This window comes from Girardinichthys multiradiatus, chromosome 7, assembly GCF_021462225.1.
Source record: "Girardinichthys multiradiatus isolate DD_20200921_A chromosome 7, DD_fGirMul_XY1, whole genome shotgun sequence".
NCBI lineage: Eukaryota > Metazoa > Chordata > Actinopteri > Cyprinodontiformes > Goodeidae > Girardinichthys > Girardinichthys multiradiatus.
Window position 1 is genome coordinate 18,362,554 of NC_061800.1, and position 22,988 is coordinate 18,385,541.

At 42.2% G+C, this 22,988-nt stretch overlaps 1 protein-coding gene and 1 long non-coding RNA gene across 7 annotated transcripts in view; one reads left to right on the forward strand and one right to left on the reverse strand.

Moving 5' to 3' along the window:
- tbc1d4 (TBC1 domain family, member 4) overlaps positions 1–22,988 on the reverse strand; it is a 55,870-nt gene that overhangs the window by 15,480 nt on the left and 17,402 nt on the right. For 3 of the 6 annotated variants that reach the window (XM_047370135.1, XM_047370136.1, XM_047370140.1), the window contains exons 5-15: positions 22,307–22,396; positions 21,790–21,894; positions 21,577–21,709; positions 21,378–21,469; positions 21,108–21,218; positions 15,297–15,419; positions 14,655–14,714; positions 10,914–11,131; positions 10,357–10,491; positions 6,534–6,691; positions 4,984–5,196 (exon numbers count right to left, since the gene is read on the reverse strand). In XM_047370135.1, the coding sequence (XP_047226091.1) occupies positions 4,984–5,196; positions 6,534–6,691; positions 10,357–10,491; positions 10,914–11,131; positions 14,655–14,714; positions 15,297–15,419; positions 21,108–21,218; positions 21,378–21,469; positions 21,577–21,709; positions 21,790–21,894; positions 22,307–22,396 (1,438 nt within the window). The remainder of the gene's footprint in view (positions 1–4,983; positions 5,197–6,533; positions 6,692–10,356; positions 10,492–10,913; positions 11,132–14,654; positions 14,715–15,296; positions 15,420–21,107; positions 21,219–21,377; positions 21,470–21,576; positions 21,710–21,789; positions 21,895–22,306; positions 22,397–22,988) is intronic. The other 3 variants (XM_047370138.1, XM_047370139.1, XM_047370137.1) reach the window with 2 other exon arrangements.
- Positions 1,088–6,686, forward strand: LOC124871124. Its single transcript, XR_007038954.1, has 3 exons — positions 1,088–1,302; positions 5,018–5,211; positions 6,549–6,686. It is a non-coding gene; the product is annotated as an uncharacterized LOC124871124 (long non-coding RNA).

The following is a 22,988-nucleotide window of genomic DNA, read 5'->3' on the forward strand; positions in this document are numbered from 1 at the left end:
GCCAGGAGTTCCAGACAATTTATGTGAGCTGTCTGTGTTTGTGGACTCCAAACGCCGTTTACCATCATCCCCTCGTGAGTGGCTCCCCAGCCTGTCAGCGAGGCATCTGTAGTAATTACCTTCCTCGTCAGGATGGTTCCCATGGTAACGCCGGTGTTGAGAAAACCGGGACGCTTCCACGGGCTCAGCGCGCGTGCACATATGAGAGAAACCAGGACGCTGCGGTGAGCATGGCGTGTGGGGCTCAAGCTGAGTGACGCCACCCACCTTTGAAACGGGCGCATGTGTAGACGACCAAGTGTGTAGACCGCCAGCGCAGACGCCATCAGACCGAGCAGTCTGAGGCATAACCTGAATTTCACCTGTGTGCCTCTGTGAAAGAGTGCCAGACAAGCCTGAAAGGCTTTTACTCGTTCCGCTGAGAGGCGCGCTCTGAACTCGACTGAATTCAGGGACAGGCCAATGAAGGTGATTGTTTGTACTCGGGTTAAAATGCTCTTTTCCCAGTTTATTGTGAATCCCAGAGCTGTCAGATGTAAAGTAAGCATCTCGGCATGCTTCCTGAGCTCCTCTAAAGACTGAGCTGCAATCAGCCAATCGTCTATATACGTCGCCAGACGCATCCCCCTTTCCCTCAGAGGCGCGATGGCTGCCTCGGTGCATTTCACGAACACACGTGGGCTCAGTGAGAGGCCAAAAGGAAGTACCAGGTACTCGTATATCTTTCCCTGAAAAGCAAATCTGAGGTATTTTCTGTGAGGGGGGTATATAGGGATATGGAAATATGCGTCTTTCAAGTCTATGGAGACAAACCCGTCTCCTTGACACGCAAACTTTATCAGAGCTGCGTGTGTTAGCATCCTGAACGAATACCGTCTCAGATATGTGTTCAGAGCCCGCAGATCCAATATCGGTCGCAGACCCCCGCCCCTTTCCGCATGAGAAAGTATCTGGAGTAAAACCCGTCTCTGCTTTGCTCCTGCGGTACCTGCTGGACAGCTCTTTTGTGCTGCAGGGAAATTATTTCCTCTTGCAGGACGCGAGCGGACTCTCCCCGGGCGTATGACTGTACTATGCCCTTGAAAAGGGGTGGGGCTGTCACAAATTGGAGCCTGTATCCCTTGGATACAGGCTCCAATTTGCTCGCCACAGCTGAGTGTTGTTTGCCAGTGGACCTAAAGGTGCTTCCGTGTAAACACTGCGCAACACCGGCTGAGGGATCTGCTGTTCCGCTACAACTGCCAGCTGCGCTCGTCCCAGGTCTGCTTCTTCCACAGAAAAAAGCAGCCTGCTGTGTTAGAGGTAGGGTGAGAGCTCCCCCTTGAGGCCTCATGTGCAGCTGTGGCAAGGGTGGAGCGGGAGCTCCAGCCTGCCGCTGTGCCAAAGCTGGAGCGAGAGCTCCCCCTTGTGGCCTCATGTGCAGCTGCACGGCCATGTCCTGTCCTTGTGTTATTTTTAACATATTTTTCATGTTTTTTTGTTGTGGCTGCGCCCTCGGCTCCAGGCCTGGATGCGGGCCAGAAAACAACTTTATTGAACATGTTGTGAAGGGGGAAGGTCGTGTTTTTAGACACTGGCATGTGTTTGTGCACTGGTGTGTGCTTTCTGGCAACAGCTGCGGCTCCACTGAGCTCTCGGTGGCTTTGATCCTCCTCCACTTCGGTCGGCTCTGAACGATGAGCTCCAATGTCGGCTCTGCAGGCCGTTTGAGTTGCCTTGAACGTGGCGTTCTGAACTCAAACTGGGACAGGATGTGTCCAGGTAGGGGGGGTGCAGGTGTCTGGCAGATCCTGTTTTCCCACCCCGAAGACGGCTCCCTAGGTAGCGCGCCTCTTTTTCTTTGCGCTCACCGTAGCGGAAGGGGTCGCTTGGTTTCCCGGTGTCGGGGGAGTGAATGGCTTCCTTCCCCAAGCACCTTTGAGCTCGGTTTGTTTCCCACGGTCCGCTGACTGCGGCTGAGGCTGGCGTTTGGGGATGCGGTAGGCCGGTCGAGCCGCCGCTTGAGCGAACGGCACACGGGGTGCTGGAGGGGGAGGAGGCTGCGCTTTCCTGGGCAGACACAGCTTTAGCGCTTCACCTTCCCTCTTCTTTTCCTCACAGCGTTTTTGCATGGCTGCCACAGTGGGGCCGAATAAGCTCTTCGGGTCCACGGGGGTGTCGAGGGGCTGGTTCTTCTCTCTTTGAGACAGGCTAGCCAGGTTCAGCCATCTAGCTCTCTCCTGAGTGACCATCAGGGCCATGGCTCTCCCGGATGCTTGGACAGCGCTTCTGTGGAGACGCAGGCATAGGTCTGTCACCACGCACAACTCGTCCCACAAATCGGCCATTGGTGTGCCAGTCATCTGCTCCTGTAATTCCGCTTGGTAAGCGAGGAGAAGAGACGAAGCGTTTAAGGCTTTAACAGATGCAGCCACCGCCTTGTAGCTTTTCTCATTCATAACGGACTGAAAAAAATCAGCTTTGAAGGGAAGGGTGGGTCCTGCCACTGTCATGGCTGACTTCTGCGATGGGTGCAGGTGAGATGCCAGCAGAGGTTCTAAGGGAGGCAGATGTGAAAAACCGCCGGTCTCCATGCCCGTCCAGTCCAGCGCCGACCCTCCCAGGGCGGGGTTCTTGGCGGTGAGAGGATTGCTCCAGGACCGGGTTGCTTCCTCGAGGCACTCGGGGAAACACCGGCAACAGCTGTCTGCTGGAAGATTTGGCTCTCGGAAGCCGCTTCCCCTCATATCAAGATGTGGTAGTTTCGGTGAGGGTTTCCGGCCACTCGATGCCCAGCTTCTTTGCTGCCCTTCTGCAGACATCATGCAGGTCCGTTGCAATCGGGTTTGGGGAACCGCAGCGACTGGTGTCATCCGTCACCGAGGGCTTTGCAACCGATTGGATGGCATAAGTCCCGCAGTCCAGCTCGTCATCGTCAGACCCGAGACTGATGGACTCCACTTCAGATTCGGATTCAGCGTTAGCAAGAGTGCTGAAACCTGGAAGTGCGGCCTCGTCTTCCTCTGGGTCAGTCAGTGGCACGACAGGGTCGAGCTGATCACCCCAACTGGCTCCAGCCAAAGTGGGGTCTCTCTCATCAGTACCAGGAAGCTCCGGTGGTAGGGGATTGGCTACCCCCATCATAGGATCAACCTCTGACAGGCTAGCTTGGCATGCTAGCCTGCGCCGACGAGACTTAAGGGAGAGCCGTGCACAGTGCCCGCAGCTCACCGGTGACGCCAACGCGTCCTGGGCATGTTGCAGCCCCAGACACAAAGCGCAGACAGATTGGGTATCTGGCCCAGCTATGAGATTGCCACATGTGCAGGTTCTAGATGGTGGTTTGACTCTGTTCATGGTGAGAACGAGTGCAAGTTACACAACTTCTTAAGCTCCATTAAGGTTGCAGCTAGTTTGGTGACCAGTTGCAGCGCTGCTGTTTGGCGACAGACCAGCGTTGAAAAAGACTCAGAACAGTCGAGCACAGTTATTGAGAAGCGCTCGGCGACCGAGTTGTTAGCTCGCTCTGTGAACAGTTAAGCTAGCTCAAGTTACTGTAATGACCGTCTGAGAGGTGCTTCTGGGAGCGAGAAGAGGTGTTAGACTGAAGATCACCTACGTGACGTCGACTTTTATACTGGGAGGAAGTCCTCCCATGGGAGCAGACGTCACTTCTGCCTGCCAGTCAAGACTGGCGTAATGTCATAGAGCTTCTGGGGGACAGGCGCTGGAGGCGTGTCCCATAGTGAGATACCGAAACGAATGTTAAAAGAGAACCAACTTTAGAAAGAGTTGATTGGAGTAACAGTTTGAGTGTCCTCATAATAACTTTTACTGTAGCTCAATTAAACCCTCTCGAGTACAACAGGGACTAATTAAGTGTAAAGGAAACTACTCTATTTTACACAATCACTGCATTATTTTTGTGTTCTAGTGACTGAATTGTGAGAAGAAACATGGTTACTCAGAGGAGTAACAATGCTGGTCAGAACCAAAGCAGAAATTACCGAGTCAAACCTAAATTCTGCCAGAATCTTATCTTTTTTTTTGTCCCAAGATGCCATTCCATGTTGTGATGAATTACTGGCTGACTGGGCTTGCACCAGAGTGCTTTTAAATACCTGGGTAGAGTGGCGGTTTAGCGGAGATTTTGTTAGAGCTCCAAGCTATTTCACCATTTCTACAGACTTCCCCCTGCTCATTGGATAAAGACGTATGCTTTCGTGTTTAATTAAATAAGATGTGTTCCGATGAGGTTCGTTTGCAGATTAAAAGTTCATTTAAAAAATACCAACTTTTGAGCACACAGTTAAACACTTTTCAATAAACCCTTTTTTTCTGCTTTAAATATGGTTTTTAATAGTCAGTTGTAATATTTTAATCTTAAATGTCATGTTTTTATTAGATGTAAGGTGAAAACCATCAAAATGAACAAAAATAATGGCTCAAAAACCAGTGTGTGTAATTAATCTATATAATGTTTCATTTAGTGCATTGAGTTAAATAAATAAACTTATCAACAATATTCTAATTTATTGATCTTTCTTTCAAGCTTTTTTTTTTTTTACATATTTTCTTAACTTTGGTCCAGGAAGTGAATATACGTCTCATGAGCTAAAACCTAAACATAGTTGAAAAGAAAAAGTTATTAAAAAAAGATGATATATGCCGTTTAAGTTGTTCCTGTGGAGAATATCTTCACAGGCGTCTGCTGCAACAATAACACCAGGATTAAGCACATTTCTAAACAGGCTTGTCAAAGTTGCCAAAAATGAAAATGAAAACTCAATGCATTGAAACTTTTAATATAGCACTTTACAATTTATACACAATGGTTAACAGGGTAAAAAGCTACCAATGAGAAAAAAAATACAAAGCGTAATTCTTGTTAGAGCAAGTATGAGGACATCATAAGCAACATGTGTCCTTCATGTGACCATGAAAGAATGTGCTCCAGGCTTAAAATGCCACTGCTGGTGCAGAGTAGTAAGGATTTACACTCACCTTCCAGCCTCTGATTCTCCTTTTCCATACGCAGCAGGAGGATCTGCTGGTGGATGGCAGTTTTCCAGAGAGCCCTGTAATCGGCTCCTGTCTTCTTGGGCTTCTTGTCAGGCAGTTGATCAGATGCTGGGGATAAAAGACGCCTAAAAGGGTCCAGACTTGGGTCTGGAGCACGGGGAGATAGAGGCAGCAGCTCCGTGGCATCAGAGTCGTCTACAAAATGTAAAAGTGAGTTAAAGCATGAACATGTATTTAAAATTCACTTTGCTTTTACAATATAACAATTAGCATGATTTATTGGCAATAGTTGGTCTACAGTGTATTATACAGAACAGTGAGTGTAGCTCCGCACAGCTGCTTTTCATTTAGGATTTGTTGTCTGAAGCGGTTCTCAGCTGCAGAAAGCACCTGCTTTCAGCAGAAATACTGAAAAAAGTATTTAACTTATTCCAAAACCGACAGTCACAAACATGACGCAACCAGAGTCACAAATACATAGACAAGCTACAAAATTAAAATCAGATGGGGTAAATGACATCAACTCAATAAAAAGCAGTGGGTCCTGGCATCTAGATTATTCTTTAAAAATAGAAACACCTACATCAACATCATTGCTGACCAAGTACTCGTTCCCGTTTACAGAGTCACAAAGGTAACCTTCTGGCAGCACTGCTCACCCCCTCAGCTTGACAATAAACTAACTGGCCTCTAAAGTTAAGGACCACAGCAAAGAGCCAATGAGCTTGCATGGTCTCCCATCTACACATTTCCCCACAAGACGGAGGATTCATCCCAAAGTAAACCTGTATCCTCTCACTGCCAGACAGCACAATACTCCACCAAATGTCATGTGTGTATACCTCTCAGGGACCTAAGATAAAAACCTTCTCATTTTGATTTTTTTGGCACAATTAAATGTTTCCGATCAAATAAATTTCATTATCAGACAAAGATAAACTCAGTAAATGCAGTTTTCAAATGGTTTCATTTATTTATAGAACAAAATCAGTCCAAACCAGCAAGGACCTTTGTAAAAAAGTAATTGCCCCCATATTTAAATAACTGGTTTTGCCACCCTTGGCAAATGTGCATATACAAACTTCGCAAATTCAGAATTCATTTCAATTGTGTTTAAATAAAACTTTAAGGCAGTCTCACTGAGACGCAGGATCTTAATGTTAAACCAATTAAAAGCAGAACTACTGTTAGGTAGAAAACATTGTCTGTATGTTACTAAGAGAGCTTATATATGACTGGGGAAAATGATTAAAACATATCTCCATATTATTAGTAAAGAAAATATTTATTGGAATATCTGATTAACTTTTAGCATAATTGTCAAATTATCTTAGTAAAACTTTGAAAATACTGACAACAGTGATAAATTGTAGTCTTTTCAGTTACCACCATACTTTTTGTGTTTTTTGCATGCATAAAAGTACCTCCACTAACAGGTTTCCACAAGAACGTTTCTGCCCTCAGCTCTAGCTTATTATACCTTGCACATAATTTTTCCTTCAAGAACTGCTTAAAGGATCATGTTACCACACCTGTGTCTTGCATAGATGCAGATGGCTTATTCATGGGTGACGCGACCCGCAGGAAGATCTTCTGTCTCCAGGAGACCCTGCGTGGAGTCAGAGGGAGGCCTCCGCTCAGAGAGTCATTGCTGCAGCTTGACAGCGTCCTTTTCCTGCCTTCTCCATTGCTAGAAGGAAAGACATGTGTGTCAGAGACACCTGATAAAGGAGTCAAGTGTCGCATTACACCAACTCTTATAATGGCAGGCACACACACTCTACACACCATACACAAACATAACAGGAAAACTCATACAGCTTTCTGCATAGTTCATAAATGGTGAAGCTGAACCTTAAGCATGTTCAGGAAATAAACGGCAGCCATGAACTGATTCCCAGTGTCAGTGTTAATAAAGCAACAGTAAACAAAACAAACTTCGGCCACGGCTGAGACACATGCACTTCTGATATTTCTGAAAAAGACGTTGATTGTCAGTGAAGAAAAAGAAGAAGAAATTGATGAGGAGAATTTCTTAAAAACCTTCGGTTTACAGCCTTGGAGTACATTTCAGATAATCCAGCAGTAAAAATTCAAATCAGATTACCTGACAAAAGAGGGTTAACACTAACCTTCACAATCCTGGTTAATAGCCTATACAAAAACCTATAAGAATCCATCACTCTCAGAACATGCAATCATCGTATTCAAAAGACATTTAATTTGGTGTAGAGTTTAATAAATGTCCTGTTCTTTTGGCAGATTTGATTTAGGGGGCTCAATTAAAAAAAAAAAAAAAAAGGAAATTGCCCACATGACACTCCATAACTTATTCTTCAAACTCCTCAAACATCACATTTTATGTGTGGATTTTGGCACAAAATATTTGTACTGAAAACATGACAAGTTTGGACATTTATTGACATGTGCCACATTGACCTTAACTTTAAAAATCACACAAATATCTTGTTTATTCAAAATGTGCACTGTGCCTTGAAGAGTATTAATATCCCTTTGACAATCTAGCCTTCCTTCAACTCTGTCTAATTCCCCCACAGCACAACCCAGCCACTCCCGTGCTACAGTGTGCCGTGTCTCCTATAGTTTAGATCTCTCCTTGCTTAGCTGGGCTTCAGACTCTTCAGGAACATGTGAAGATATATGAAGTTTATGTCACTGACATGACACTGAATTAGGTGGCATAAAGGAATTGTCAGCACCATATTGGCTGTGTGCGAAAACATATGAATATATTACATTTAAAAGTTCTAGTTTCTTTATTTAATCTTATCTCACCAATGACTCAAACATGACTACTGTAAAAAAAAATAAAAAAAAATAAAATTGTACTGAATAATTTTGCATGCTGCTATGAGGTTTTTGGAGAGTTCAAACATATGACTGGATTCTACGTTACAGGTCCAAAGCTTGGACAAACATTTTAAACGACTAAAGTCTTTAATGGGAAGGTGAAATCTAAAATGCAAAATTGATCTTCAAAAAAACAACTTAAAGCTTGAATTTCCGTTTTTACCCCCAAAAAAGAAAATGATCTCCACCTCTCACCGATAGTTGCAAAACGTTAGTGTATTCAGTGAGCTTAGTCAGCACAAAAAGCCTGCCTGACCATGTGAGCAATGGGAAACAGGCACTGACCTTGGTTCCAGGCTAATATCCCTGAAACAACGATCTGGCTCCGACTGCTGCTCCGTGCATGTTGCAGTCGCTCCTTAAAATTCCTCCCTCGATATATTTTCTCTAACGTCTCTCTCTTGTTAACTCAAGTAGGACAGTGTCTGAAAAGCCTCTGTAAAAAGGATCTCAAGATATATCAGAAAGAAAACCTCACCTGGATATTGAGTGATATTGAGCACATCCAAAATCAAGGCTTTTGACTGTAAATAAACCAAACACTGACGTTGAGTAAGATCAGGCCATTGAGAGTGTGCATTCTTACAAATAGCATGGGACAATTTTAGATGACAAATTGAATTTTAAAGTCACATCAGCGCCTCTTCTGCTTCAGGAAACTCGTCCATTTTAATATTGACCAAACCATAATGACCTTAGTTTATCGTGCTTTTATTGAATGACTTTTATCCATTTCTTCTGTGTTACGGTTTGGCCATACAAATCTGAAAATGAGAAGTTCCCTTCAGCAGGATGTGAGAGCCCCGACAACCAATCACATCCCTGTACAGCAGGTAGGTACAGCAGAGAGACACTTCTGTCTTAACTGATGGCTTTCATCCCTTTTATAGAGAGTTTCAGGTTCTTCCCTCTGTTTAGTCCCTAAATGTAGAACCAGATGTTTAAAAACAGCTTTGTTCCGACTGCTGTTACTGAACTGAAGAGGCTGAATGGATGCTGCCACTCTCAATGGATTTTAATAGATTTAACTTCTAGGTTTGGATTATTTTTGGTTTTAAGGTTTTCCCTATTAGTTTTAAAAAGATGGGGGTTCTTTTCTTGCATATTTAACGACTTTTAAAGTTTTGCTCTCTTCTTCTGTGTCCTGCTTTGATTTGATTATTGGTGCCTGGAGCACTTTGAGCACTTTTATATTTATTTAGGTGGTTCTGGTTGTGTTAAGATGTTCGTATGAATACATAAATGTTTTTGAACCACTGCAAAACAAAGCTACTTACGGGTATCAATAAAGTAACCTTGAACATTGAGTAGCTGAAGGTTACCAGCAATCATTCAAAACAAGAAAAATCACAAGACTGGTTAGATTTTTAATTTTACAGTATCTTGCAAAAGTATTCATAATCCTATAATTTATTTTCATATTCTGTTTCATTTAAACCATAAACTTCAACGTATTGTATGGTACAGACCAACGCAAATTAGTGCATTGTAGTAAAGTGGAAGGGAAGTCATTCATTGTTTTAAATATCTTTTACAAATAAAAATCTGAAAAGTGTGACGTGCAATTCATATTTAGCCTCCTTTACCCTGATACAAGTGAGGGGTAATTTTGTGGCTTTGAACATCTCAGGGAGCACCTTTCCATCCATCTTCTACAAAAGGGGAAGAGTATAGCAAAAATGCAAACCTAAAAAGACATGGATGCCCGAGGCCCATGGACCTGCAGAGGTCCATCACAGGTGGAAGAACCTTGCGATAGGACAGTTATTAGTCATGCATTCCACAAATCTAACCTTTATGGAAGTAAGGCCTGAAGAATGCCATTCATAAAGGCACTTACCTTTGTGAAGTGCCTTGAGATGACATGTTGTGAATTGGCGCTATATAAATAAAACTGAATTGAATAGATGGGGTTGAAAATATAGTATAGATTTCCTTCCACCTTTATAATTATGTGATACTTGGTGTTGTTCTATCAAAGAAAATTCCAATAAAATATATACTGACATTGTTTGGTTTAAGCAAGAAAAATGTGAAAAAAAAAAGTCTGTGGTATCAATATTTTTGCAGGGCATTGTCATCCTTAAAAGTCAGAAGGATGGAATGTAGTTTATATTGTCTGTTTGTCCCAGAGAAGCAAAGAGGAGTCGTGCAAAAAGGTTTGAATTTACATGCAAATGAAACAGAAGAAGGGTGTATCAGTATCTCCTTCTAAATGGAAAGAAGGCGGGTCCGGCTGCAAAGCTGGTGGGGGGGAAAAAGCCTTGAAATCTTTGAATTATGAATACGTTTGTGTTGATATTTAAGAAAATATAGAAGGAAACTGGATAGTAAAGCTGTGAGTTATAAAGATTCCACAGCCAACATGGTTTATGGCTACTGCCAACCCAGCAAAAGGTCAGCTGTTCCCCTCCCACAGATGTCATGTCCTTCATCAGCTGTCTATCTATGTAAAGGGGGATCTTCCGAGCTCCCCCCGCTCACCTCTTGAAGCTCCCACTGTCTGTCAGGGAGCCCTGGTAAAAACTTTTCAGGAAAGTGGGAGCGGAGAAGGTGGAGGGGAGGCTGAAGGAGGACTCGCTCTCTGAAACGCTGCGCGTTCTCGACACGACCACGTGACTGGGCGGGCCGAACATGAAATGGCCACAAATACAAAAAGAACAAACATTATACAAAGGAAAGAAAACACTGAGGAATACATGTGGGCCCAAAACACAGGCAGGAAACCTGTGATGCTATTGTTTTACAGGACAGCAAAGCAAAAGGGGAAGAGATATCAGACTGACAAAAGTACTGCAAATAGATTACATTGTGTGTGCCGGAAATCAAAAGGTCAACTGAATACTTAGTTTTAAAATGATTGGGAAGATCAACAGTTAGTAACAGCCAGACCTTAAAATAAAAAACAAAAGCTCATGTCAAATAATTTACAGTTGCAAAAAATGCAAAAGACTAACTCCTAAAAGTGCAAAAATTGATGCATTTTCCTTTTTTTACAATCTAAAAATGCATAGCCTGAGCGATTATTTCAGTCATTTTACCTTGTCTGCAGCAGCTCTGGGTTAACAGAGTGCTGTCTGCGAAGTGGAGCCTGTTTGGTGTGGTTGGCTGGCTGGCTCTCAAAGGAGATGCGCTTCCTCACTGGCGGATGGCTGAAGGTGTGAGCACGTCGACGGAACAGCGGTCCAGATTCCAGGTCGTCATCCAGGAAGGAGGGAGGCGAACCTGGAGGGGAGTGACCGGGAGATTCCTCATCCTGCTGGGGGGGTGGGGGGGGGTGCAAAATGTTACTACATCTTTGGACTTGGAGATGTATCAAATATTCTTCAGAAATTCACACACCACCAGTTTGGAAATAACTCTACACACAAACAAGTTCCAAATCTGCACTCACCTATTGCAACATGGTTAGACTGTCTCTGCTCGCCACTATTGGACTCTGCTGGTCTGCTGGTACAACTCCCACATCTATTGTATTCTAATGGATGATGTCCAATGACTCGGAGCATTGCAAACTATTGGTGGGGAGGACCTCACTGGCAACAAGTCACATGAAAACCCTCCAATCTGCTCCTGTCCTGCTTTCAGAGACCTCCCTCTTAACTTCTGTCACCACACTGACATGCAGTGACATTTGTGCCGCTCGTTCCCATCATCGCACACAAACCACTTCCATTTTTGAGTCAAGCAGAACTGAATAGTAAACTGCCCTTAATGAGGCTGTAAACAGGTACCTATTGCTGGTAACTTAAAGCCTGAAACACAGCAAAGACAAAGCGGCTAATTTCTCACTTCTTTGTCACTCTGTCCTATGGTGAGGCTGAGAAGACAATGCAAGGACAGACAGGGTTCAGCTGAAGCATAACTGGACATCCTGAGTGGGGTTTCCTGCTTCCTCATACATCACTTCCTGAGGGTGCGATCCCGCAAAGCAGCTCACAAAATGTATTCACAATGCAAACAGGTTTTTCTGACCATGTCAAAATGTTACAAAACATTACTTGGTAAAGCACCTCTTTGTCATCTGCTGCATGAAGTAGGATTTTCTGAGAAACTGTAAATCTGACTGATGAATGTGAGCCAGAAAAAGCTGCAGCAGCTTACGATTCAGGGAGAGCAGAAGATATTCAACATTAATTAAAGACTGACTGAAGAATGAATTTCCTCAACCTGGCAGCTCCAGTTTTAGTAACTCTTGACATGACGAGTCTGAAGCAAGAAGCAGAGTGGGTCGTACTGGCAGATCTGAAGTGGAGGCTCTACTGAGCTCCTTGAGATATTCCTGAGCCGATTTCTGAGAAACATTCTCCTACTGGGGAATAAATCCACTAGGGTAGCACGTATTAAGGAAAACATAAATATTGCAATATTATTGTTCAATACTCCAATGATTATTTATTGTATAAACAACCCTTATTCTTCTTGGTACACTCCTTCTTTTCTATCGTATCAATGTCCCCACATCTCTACCAGGGCTTTTCGGTCTTGTTGCTTAGATCTATGTTAGTAGTGGGCAAAAAGGATATTTTAATGACCAAATATGTTTTTAGAAACTAGAGTTTCAATGAATGGCACCTTGAATTCCAAAAATTGCATGCAAGCAATCTTTTGCGATTGCAATATTAAACACGTTGATATTTTGATGATGATTTGTGATCTTTTATGTTGAGCACCTCTAACTATTAACTGCATGTGCAGTTAACATGACAGGTTAATGAAGCAGGTGAGTGAAATCTTTTGAATTACATGAGGCAGTATTACTGTCAATCAGGTGGTACAAAAAACCAAATCTTGCTGATAAAATAAAGTTGCACTGTAATTTTTGTTTAATAATTGGTGTGGTCTCGATATCCAGCTTTAAGGCAAACCGTGACTTTTTAAAAGTCACACTTGTAAAGCATTAAACTACTAATTAATGAATAAAACTATTTATCGTAACATCTATGTGGTTTAAACTCCTTATGGTTGTTGCGGGTCATCTGTGCATCATACCTGGATGACAGTGACCTCCCTGAATGTTTCCAAAACTAATAAATAAGAGCGTGATATAAAAATCTGAAACTGGGAAAAAAGGGAAACGACTGCGCACAAAATCGGGGTACACATGGTGACCCACAGCCTAAAATAAACAGCCTGCAGGAGGCAGACATAATAAAATGAGGTGTCGAGTGCTGCAGCCTCGCTACCGAGACACGTGACCCGACCAATTCAATTGTCGGGTTCCCAATCTTAATTCACAAAAAGCAGAACAACTAAGAAACCTAATATTTTGCCTGTAGGTGTATTCAGTTAAAAATAACTACAACATTTTGATGATATTTTTCCCAGCATTTTTGTTTAGGTCTTGGAAATGTTTCACAAGGCTTGAGTACCAGAGAAGTACTGCTCTTGTCTTTTTTTTTTTTTTAAAGTAAAGCTGTTTTGAAACAGATTTATAACAGGCTAGTTGCCAGGACAGCTGTTAGGTGCCCACCATTAATTCACAAAGAGAAATAGATCAGAAATCCCTGTATACACTAACATGACTATTTTGCAAAACATAATTTCTGCTGTCTTTTCACCCCCCATCTGTATATTCAAAGTGATTTAAAAAAAAACTTTGTTTCTGGTGCATCTTCGTGGACTAGATATCCAGACATCATTAAAAATGAGGACATAGAGGCCTTCTTCTCACATCCACACTATCGCTTTCTATGCTAGAAACCAGTGGAGTCATTTTGATTTTTTTCCATATTTTTCCATATTTAAAAGACAAATTGTTGTGCCTGACGTTTTCCAAGAGGTGAAGAAGATGATTTTATGCTTTCTGCATCTGATTTAAAAAGCCTTGCATCAGTGAAAAAGGTCTACATCTGTATCAACTGTCTTTGCTGGTAGGCTGTTTTTCTACCATTATTGAGTGGGTCACACAAAATCCTTCTACAGGCCACAAATGGCACAAGGGCCACAGTTTGGACACCCTTGATGAAGTCCTTTCAGATTTTTCTGTTGGAAAAATACAGGGAGTAGTGTGACCAAAGCCTACAACTATTAATATATGTTTTCATTCATCATTGCTGTGTCGGTCTGCCACCACTCTGTACATCTGCATTAATAAAATCATAATATTTATTAAAACGACCTGCTGGCTCTTACACTGGCTTTCATGTGCTCATCTAAACAATTATAAATGGATGTTTAAAAGATAGCTTATCTATATTACACCACTTTATTGTCTTAAGCAGTAGTAGTCACAGCAGTTGCCTATCTTGTTTTAAGATAAAATTAATTAGGTGAAAGGTAACAGGAATCATACTGTATCTGTGGTTCAATAGGACCATCCTTAATGCTTTTTACAACCTTACTGTGAGTCATAAATGCTGCAGCAGCCATATGTCAAACTGACAAAACTTCTCACTGAAGGGCAAACAGGGGGGCCTCATTTTATACTCGCTTCACATTCTGCACCACAGCAGCAAAATTCAACCACTTGTTATAAACGGTTCCCTGAAACCTCGGTGAACACGTTCCCAGCTGTACAGACTGGCCTCTTGGCCAGCGCCCTTTCATCTTAAAACCATGTGGAAACAATGCAGAGCAAATGTATGTCTTCATGTCAAAGGGCCCCCAGTAGCAGCATGCAATAATCTAAGAGAAAGCAAATCTATCATCCTGTTCTGTTGCTCAAGGCAGAGCTGGAATATTAGAGGGTTTAATAAGTCAGCGGGTAAAAAGTCAGAATTCCCAGAATCCCCTGACTGAAGCTTTGGGAATTTGCATATTTCTCTCTCAAGGACACTTACTCTTTCGAAACTGCTAATGCTTCCCATGCTTCCCAAGCGGCCCCGCATTCTGCTGGCACCCTGGTGACAGATATTACAATACAATGTGAAACATGTTACAAAAAGATACAAGTTTTGGAAAAAAAACTACAATTAACATAAATGAACTTGGCTGTCTTTTTTTTTTTACTCTTCCTGCACAAAAAACAAGGATAAAGCTATTAACATAGTAAGACATGGACAATGATAAGGAAAATCCCAAATGGCAAGATACGAAGAGGGCAGGTGTTTTCAGATTTGATAGCATTTAGTGTGGTTCTTCAGCTACATCGAAGAGATAATAACAGATGGCAGCAGAGACTCTCTGAATGCCTGGATCCCTTCACTTAGGAATTATTGTGTTGTCTCGCTGGCAGATATGGGTCAATCCAAATCCCCTGGATGAGTGCGACACAGAAACAGCAACCAAGACTGTGCGGGGTGAGGAACAAAAGAAGGTGCACAGCATGGTGGCCATTTTCAGTCAGATGGAGGACAAATAAAAAAAAACAGAAGCGGGGAAACACTTGGAGAGAAAATTTTTGACAAGTGGGAGAATTTAACTCAAACCAAGCAGGAGAATAATAAGGGATACATTATAAAAATCTCTCCACTCAGACCCACCTTTCCGAAGATGTTTTCCAGAGAGCTGGTGAGGGATGTGCGAGCTTTATTCTTTAGTACATCGAGTTTGAATCGACTGCCGGTGGCTGCGCCGTCTCCTGCAGCTGTGCTATTTGTTGCATTCTGCATTGGGACAGCAATTAGAGAAGGAACACATTATCAGGAAATTATCATTACACGAGATGAGAAAAGCAGTCACTTTAAGGTCAGAAAAGCATCAGGCATGAGTAAAACAATAAGAAATAGCCTTTAGGTGCCATCTTTAACAGAAGGACAACAGTAGCTAGAGTGATAATATTTAACACCCGCTGCCCCTTTCTTTCTACAGTTTTACCCTAAAATCTCTAAGGTTTAGCAATGACTATTTTAGGACAACTAAACAAAGAACTTAATGCATTAGGATTAAAACAGATGCATTTGAGATTTTCAACTGTGGCTAAAAATTTTTCTTTTCAACAGCAACTTTCCCCAACGACAAGGAACCCTTTCAGGTTTTAACTCAATCAGTCAGTCATTTTCCACCGCTTCTTCCATGGTGGGTCACGGGGGAGCTGGTGCCTATCCCCAGCAGTCTATGGGCAGGAAGCGGGGTACACCCTGGACAGATCGCCAGTCCATCACAGGTTTTAACTCTAAAACAAAAAAGTATCCTTTTATTTTATTTTTGCATTGAAAACTTAAATTTTTTCACCCACCTAATCACACAATGATAAGCACTTAATGGCAGTTGGTTAGGGTTCTTGCCAACAGACCCATTAAATGTGGATAATCTGATGGTTGGTAATAAGCAGCAGTTGGTTTCTGGTTTTAAGGGATGCAACGGTTTTGAAAAGGCATAGTTTTAAAGCCACTAATTTCCCATTAAATAAAAACAGACAGTGTTGCTGAAAGCTGTCAGTCAGCTGTGTAAAATAGCCATGAGTGGATTTACCCGAAACATTTCCCTTTGTTAAAAAACAAAAAGTCAGCTGTTTGGAAAAATGTCCAGTAGTGGAAAACAGATAATCATGACTTGTTTTTCCTGGAACTTTGCCCATATCACTCTTTTAAATTAAAACAAGTATAGCAACAACTGCAGGAACCTCTTTCTAGAAACTAAAGTAGTATTCTGGGACCATTATTATTTCTCTCAGTTTCCACTGCATTTACCAGGTAAAAATAAAATAACCAGCAAAGAAACTCCAGAAAAAGGTCCTTGCAGGGATGTAATAAGGTTTAAGTCATCTACATCTGCATACAGACATCAGTGGACAAAAAGGGAATAAATCCTTTATTTAAAGTAAAAAGAAAAATAACCACAGTCTCAAAGGATCTTTGACAAATCTTTAGGAAACAATGTGCTGCTGCTGTGTGTAAGGGTAATGTTTCTTTGGGACACATCTTTCAGGCTTTATACAGTACAGACCAAAAGTTTGGACACACCTTCTCATTCAAAGAGTTGTCTTTATTTTCATGACTGAATATTGTAGCTTCACACTGAAGGCATCAAAACTATGAATTAACACATGTGGAATTATATACTGAACAAGAAAGTATGAAACAACTGAAAATATGTCTTATATTCTAGGTTCTTCAAAGTAGCCACCTTTTGCTTTGATTACTGCTCCGCACACTCTTGGCATTCTGTTGATGAGCTTCAAGAGGTAGTCACCTGAAATGGTTTTCAGTTCACAGGTGTGCCCTGTCAGGTTTAATAAGTGGGATTTCAAGCCTTATAAATGGGGTTGGGACCATCAGTTGTGTTGTGCAGGAGGTGGATACAGTACACAGCTGATAGTCCTACTGAATAGACTGTTAGAATGTGTATTATGGCAAGAAAAAAGCAGCTAAGTAAAGAAAAACGAGTGGCCATCATTACTTTAAGAAATGAAGGTCAGTCGGTCCGAACAATTGGGAAAACTTTGAAAGTGTCCCCAAGTGCAGTCGCAAAAACCATGAAGCGCTACAAAGAAACTGGCTCACATGAGGACCGCCCCAGGAAAGGAAGACCAAGAGTCACCTCTGCTGCGGACGATAAGTTCATCTGAGTCACCAGCCTTAGAAATCGCAGATTAACAGCAGCTCAGATTACAGAACAGGTCAATGCCACACAGAGTTCTAGCAGCAGACACATCTCTAGAACAACTGTTAAGAGGAGACTGTGTGAATCAGGCCTTCATGGTAAAATAGCTGCTAGGAAATCACTGCTGAGGACAGGCAACAAGCAGAAGAGACTTGTTTGGGCTAAAGAACACAAGGAATGGACACTAGACCAGTGGAAATATGTGCTTTGGTCTGATGAGTCCAAGTTTGGGATCTTTGGTTCCAACCACCGTGTCTTTGTGCGACGCAGAAGAGGTGAACGGATGGACTCTACATGCCTGGTTCCCACCGTGAAGCATGGAGGAGGTGGTGTGATGGTGTGGGGGTGCTTTACTGGTGACACTGTTGGGGATTTATTCAAAATTGAAGGCATACTGAACCAGCATGGCTACCACAGCATCTTACAGCGGCATGCTATTCCATCCAGTGTGCGTTTAGTTGGACCATCATTTATTTTTCAACAGGACAAAATTCAATTCAATTCAAAAATACTTTATTAATCCCAAAGGGAAATTAAGTGTTGTTATAGCTCATATTATGTAGGTTTCCTCAAAGAGCCGTTGTAGATGCTGATGGCTGTGGGCAGGAAGGATCTCCTGTAGCGCTCCGTCTTACAGCAGATCTGAAGAAGCCTCTGACTGAAGACACTCTGTTGTTGTAGGACAGTCTGATGAAGAGGATGCTCAGGTCTTGAAAGAGTTCCCAGAGATGCTTAGCACTTGTTGGCCCTTTTGCCTTCACTCTGTGGTCCAGCTCACCCCAAACCATCTGGATTGGCCCCAAACCAAACCAAAACCAAAATGACCCCAAACACACCTCCAGGCAGTGTAACGGCTATTTGACCAAGAAGGAGAGTGATGGGGTGCTGCCCCAGATGACCTGGCCTCCACGGTCACCGGACCTGAACCCAATCGAGATGGTTTGGGGTGAGCTGGACCACAGAGTGAAGGCGAAAGGGCCAATAAGTGCTAAGCATCTCTGGGAACTCTTTCAAGACTGTTGGAAAACCATTTCAGGTGACTACCTCTTGAAGCTCATCAACAGAATGCCAAGAGTGTTCAGAGCAGTAATCAAAGCAAAAGGTGGCTACTTTGAAGAACCTAGAATATAAGACATATTTTCCGTTGTTTCACACTTTTTTGTTCAGTATATAATTCCACATGTGTTAATTCATAGTTTTGATGCCTTCAGTGTGAACTACAATATTCATAGTCATGAAAATAAAGAAAACTCTTTGAATGAGAAGGTGTGTCCAAACCTTTGGTCTGTACTGTATGTGAAACATCTGTGAATATCAAAAACCTCCTCTGACTGTGAAGCGATTATAATACAGTTTTAAAGTGTAAACCCTATGAAATCACTGCCCTCTTCTCTTCTGTTGGTATAAAAACCACAGAACACATAAGCCTGAATCAAAACTCATTTAAAATGTGTTACAGTTTTCATAGTGACTCCCTATAAGTTGTGAAGTGTAGTCGCTGTTTCAGATAAATTGATTACAGATTTATTTAAAAAATCACAGCGTTTATTGTCAGAACTGAGTAAGTCCTCAGTCTCAAAGCCAAATGGCACTTATTAGAGTTTTTATATCTACGGGTAAAAAAAAAAGAATGCTGGTCACGTCGCCTCTACGCTATATTTTACCTCTGTGGTTTTCAAAAGAAAAGTTAGGCAATGAAAATGAACTGTCTGCCACGGCACATTTGGTAACTTGTTTAAAAACCTATGATTTAAAGCAGTTTCCTACAATCTACGTATGGTCTAATTAAATAAATATCCTGTGACTCCAAGACGTATTATACACCAGTTGGAGTTTGCTCTCTTATTTTAGTTTGACTATCGATCATTATCTATCACATTTCATTAGAGAAAACTCATACATGGTTCAGAATCCCAGGCAATAGGAATATATATAATCCAAAAAAGAAATACGATAAAATGTTATTATATGTGAGAATAATTACATTTTTTTTTAATAATTTATCAAAATACAAGCTACCATATCAATACTTTATTAACCCGTGACGTTTCTAACACAGAGCCCTTCATAAAGTATCAGTAAGAGGAAAGAAACTATAATAAAAAAAATAAAAATACAATACAATAAACCCTAACATGTTAGATTGAATTTAGGCGCTCCTACTGTCTAGTTCAGGGGTTAAAGTTCTTAAATAAAATATTTCCAATTTTCTTTTCTCTCTTTTAATTTAGAACAGAGAAATGTTTCAAATACAAAAGTGAAACAATATACAGGGGTTGGACAATGAAACTGAAACACCTGGTTTTAGACCACAATAATTTATTAGTATGGTGTAGGGCCTCCTTTTGCGGCCAATACAGCGTCAATTCGTCTTGGGAATGACATATACAAGTCCTCCACAGTGGTCAGAGGGATTTTAAGCCATTCTTCTTGCAGGATAGTGGCCAGGTCACTACGTGATACTGGTGGAGGAAAACATTTCCTGACTCGCTCCTCCAAAACACCCCAAAGTGGCTCAATAATATTTAGATCTGGTGACTGTGCAGGCCATGGGAGATGTTCAACTTCACTTTCATGTTCATCAAACCAATCTTTCACCAGTCTTGCTGTGTGTATTGGTGCATTGTCATCCTGATACACGGCACCACCTTCAGGATACAATGTTTGAACCATGGATGCACATGGTCCTCAAGAATGGTTCGGTAGTCCTTGGCAGTGACGCGCCCATCTAGCACAAGTATTGGGCCAAGGGAATGCCATGATATGGCAGCCCAAACCATCACTGATCCACCCCCATGCTTCACTCTGGGCATGCAACAGTCTGGGTGGTATGCTTCTTTGGGGCTTCTCCACACTGTAACTCTCCCGGATGTGGGGAAAACAGTAAAGGTGGACTCAATAGAGAACAATACATGTTTCACATTGTCCACAGCCCAAGATTTGTTCTCCTTGCACCATTGAAACCGACGTTTGGCATTGGCATGAGTGACCAAAGGTTTGGCTATAGCAGCCAGGCCGTGTATATTGACCCTGTGGAGCTCCCGACGGACAGTTCTGGTGGAAACAGGAGAGTTGAGGTGCACATTTAATTCTGCCGTGATTTGGGCAGCCGTGGTTTTATGTTTTTTGGATACAATCCGGGTTAGCACCCGAACATCCCTTTCAGACAGTTTCCTCTTGCGTCCACAGTTAATCCTGTTGGATGTGGTTCGTCCTTCTTGGTGGTATGCTGACATTACCCTGGATACCGTGGCTCTTGATACATCACAAAGACTTGCTGTCTTGATCACAGATGCGCCAGCAAGACGTGCACCAACAATTTGTCCTCTTTTGAACTCTGGTATGTCACCCATAATGTTGTGTGCATTTCAATATTTTGAGAAAAGCTGTGCCTTACCTTGCTAATTGAACCTTCACACTCTGCTCTTACTGGTGCAATGTACAATCAATGAAGACTGGCTACCAGGCTGGTCCAATTTAGCCATGAAACCTCCCACACTAAAATGACAGGTGTTTCAGTTTCATTGTCCAACCCCTGTATGTCTTCTCAGATATCATAGCTGACGAGGCTAATTGAAAACCGTTTAAGTATTCACAGCCTACGTATTGAAGATTGAACCAATTTTGAATCTTCGGTGAAGTTGAACAGAAATGTTACAAATGATCAACTATAAATAGGTGAAAAGTTCATCGGTTTAAATAACACTGGCACAACAGTTTTCAGATCTTCTTCAGAGTGAAGCAAATACCTGAGGGGCTTCTCCAATATGAAGATGGGATTTTTGTTTGCCTTCACAGAGCTGCCTTAGATACAGGATCGCCAACTCATTCTCTTCTTGGTCCGACCCAGGTTTCAGTCTCTGGAGAAACACATCCACAAATACTTTGAAAGAAAACCATTGGGGGAAGGTCTGCTTTGAAGCTAGTAAAGCAACTGTGAAAAGCTGCACAGCTTTTAGCTAACAATCACCAAAAACTGTTCATGTGTGACCTATGATAGCAGGAGAAAGTGTGCTTACTTGAACTCGCTCAAAAATCTCCGCCTGCTCATTATCGGTCAACTGGGAGAGGTATTTTTGGATGGCTAGCTTAGCTCTGGGTGGATAGAGACCTGCAAAAAAAAAAGAGAAACTCTAAGAAACAGACCATGAATTAGTATATTAGTGAGTCAGAGACACAGAGGGGTGTTCGGTGTGCTGCGCCAATAATGTGGCTTACCCTCAATCCTCTCGCAGAGCTTGTGCAGGTCATGCATGGGGCATGCTTCACAGAGCTGTACCGGCGTCTTGTTGCTTTGCAAGGCTGCGGCGGTGGAGAAGGCCTGTTTCAGGGTCAGCATCACCTCATCAACCTGATAAACAAACAGAAACACAAGCAGTTCACCTTATGCACTTGGGTGTAATTTTTACTTACATCATTTGTGCAACTCACCAAGGACTCAGTGGCACACTGGAAGACGTAGCACACATACTGACTGGGACCGGACTCTGATTGGTCCCGACAGACGAATCCAAAATGATCGGTCTGCTTGACACCCTGTGAAGAAGCAGAATAAGAGGCAACTAAGAAAAAGTACAGAGGAAGGCAAATAAAAAAAAACTTCTAAATATATGTTCTCAATACACAAATGATCACTCGGCTGCAGCAAAGAGCAACACAAAATGTCCTGTTTTATCAGCAATTACCAAAACCCTTGGCAGTCCATTAGCTTTCATAATAACTGTCTCTTTCAATGCATTCAAAACCATTACATATGGAAAAACGGCCACATTTCCACAGTATTTCACAAAGGAAAAGTTGATTTATTATCAGTTTAAATGACAAACAAAAACCTATGTTGATCTGTGGCCTGGATCGTATTGCATGAAGTTACTCTGAGCTAAACCTGTGGCCGCAGCAAAGTCTCACAGCTTTCCAGTGTAAATAATGCAAGTAAAAATGAACCAACCTGACAGCAGGATGAGATGTCTTTGAAGTTCTTCTCCAGTACCACGGTCTTACTATCCGGGCTGATAAGGTTCACTTCAAAACGTCCAACCTGTGACACACAGAACCATCATATACATAGAATAATTTAACGAACTCATATCTTGTAAAGCTACTCGCATCCCAAAAACATTACATTTCTAACCCTAACTTTAGTGCATTTTATATGGATTTTAATAGCTCAACAAAAAGTTTTGCGTAAATGTTAATTGGAAGGAAAATACTACATGGAAATAACTATTTTGAAATGTTTTTGTCTTCAGGACCAATGAAACAATACTTTGTGGAACCACCTTTCTCTGCAAGTCTCTTGGGTTATGTATCTGCCAGCTTTGCACGTCTAAAGGTCCAAGTTTTTGCTCATTCCTCCTTCCAAAAAAGCTCAAGCTCAGTCAGGCTGAATGTAGAGCTTCTCCGAACATTGGCTTTCATTGAAGTCTGGAAGTTGACAAGTTATCCAATCACATGAATATACTTTGATGTGAACCATTAAATTGACCGCATGTTGAAGGTGGTGATCCTACTGGATTGTGAACCTCCCCCCCAGTCTCAAGGATTCAAGGATTTTTATTGTCATGCCAGCTCACATTTACAAAATTCGGACTCAGGTCCCGGTTAAGAAGCCTAATACTTAAGTAAAAAGA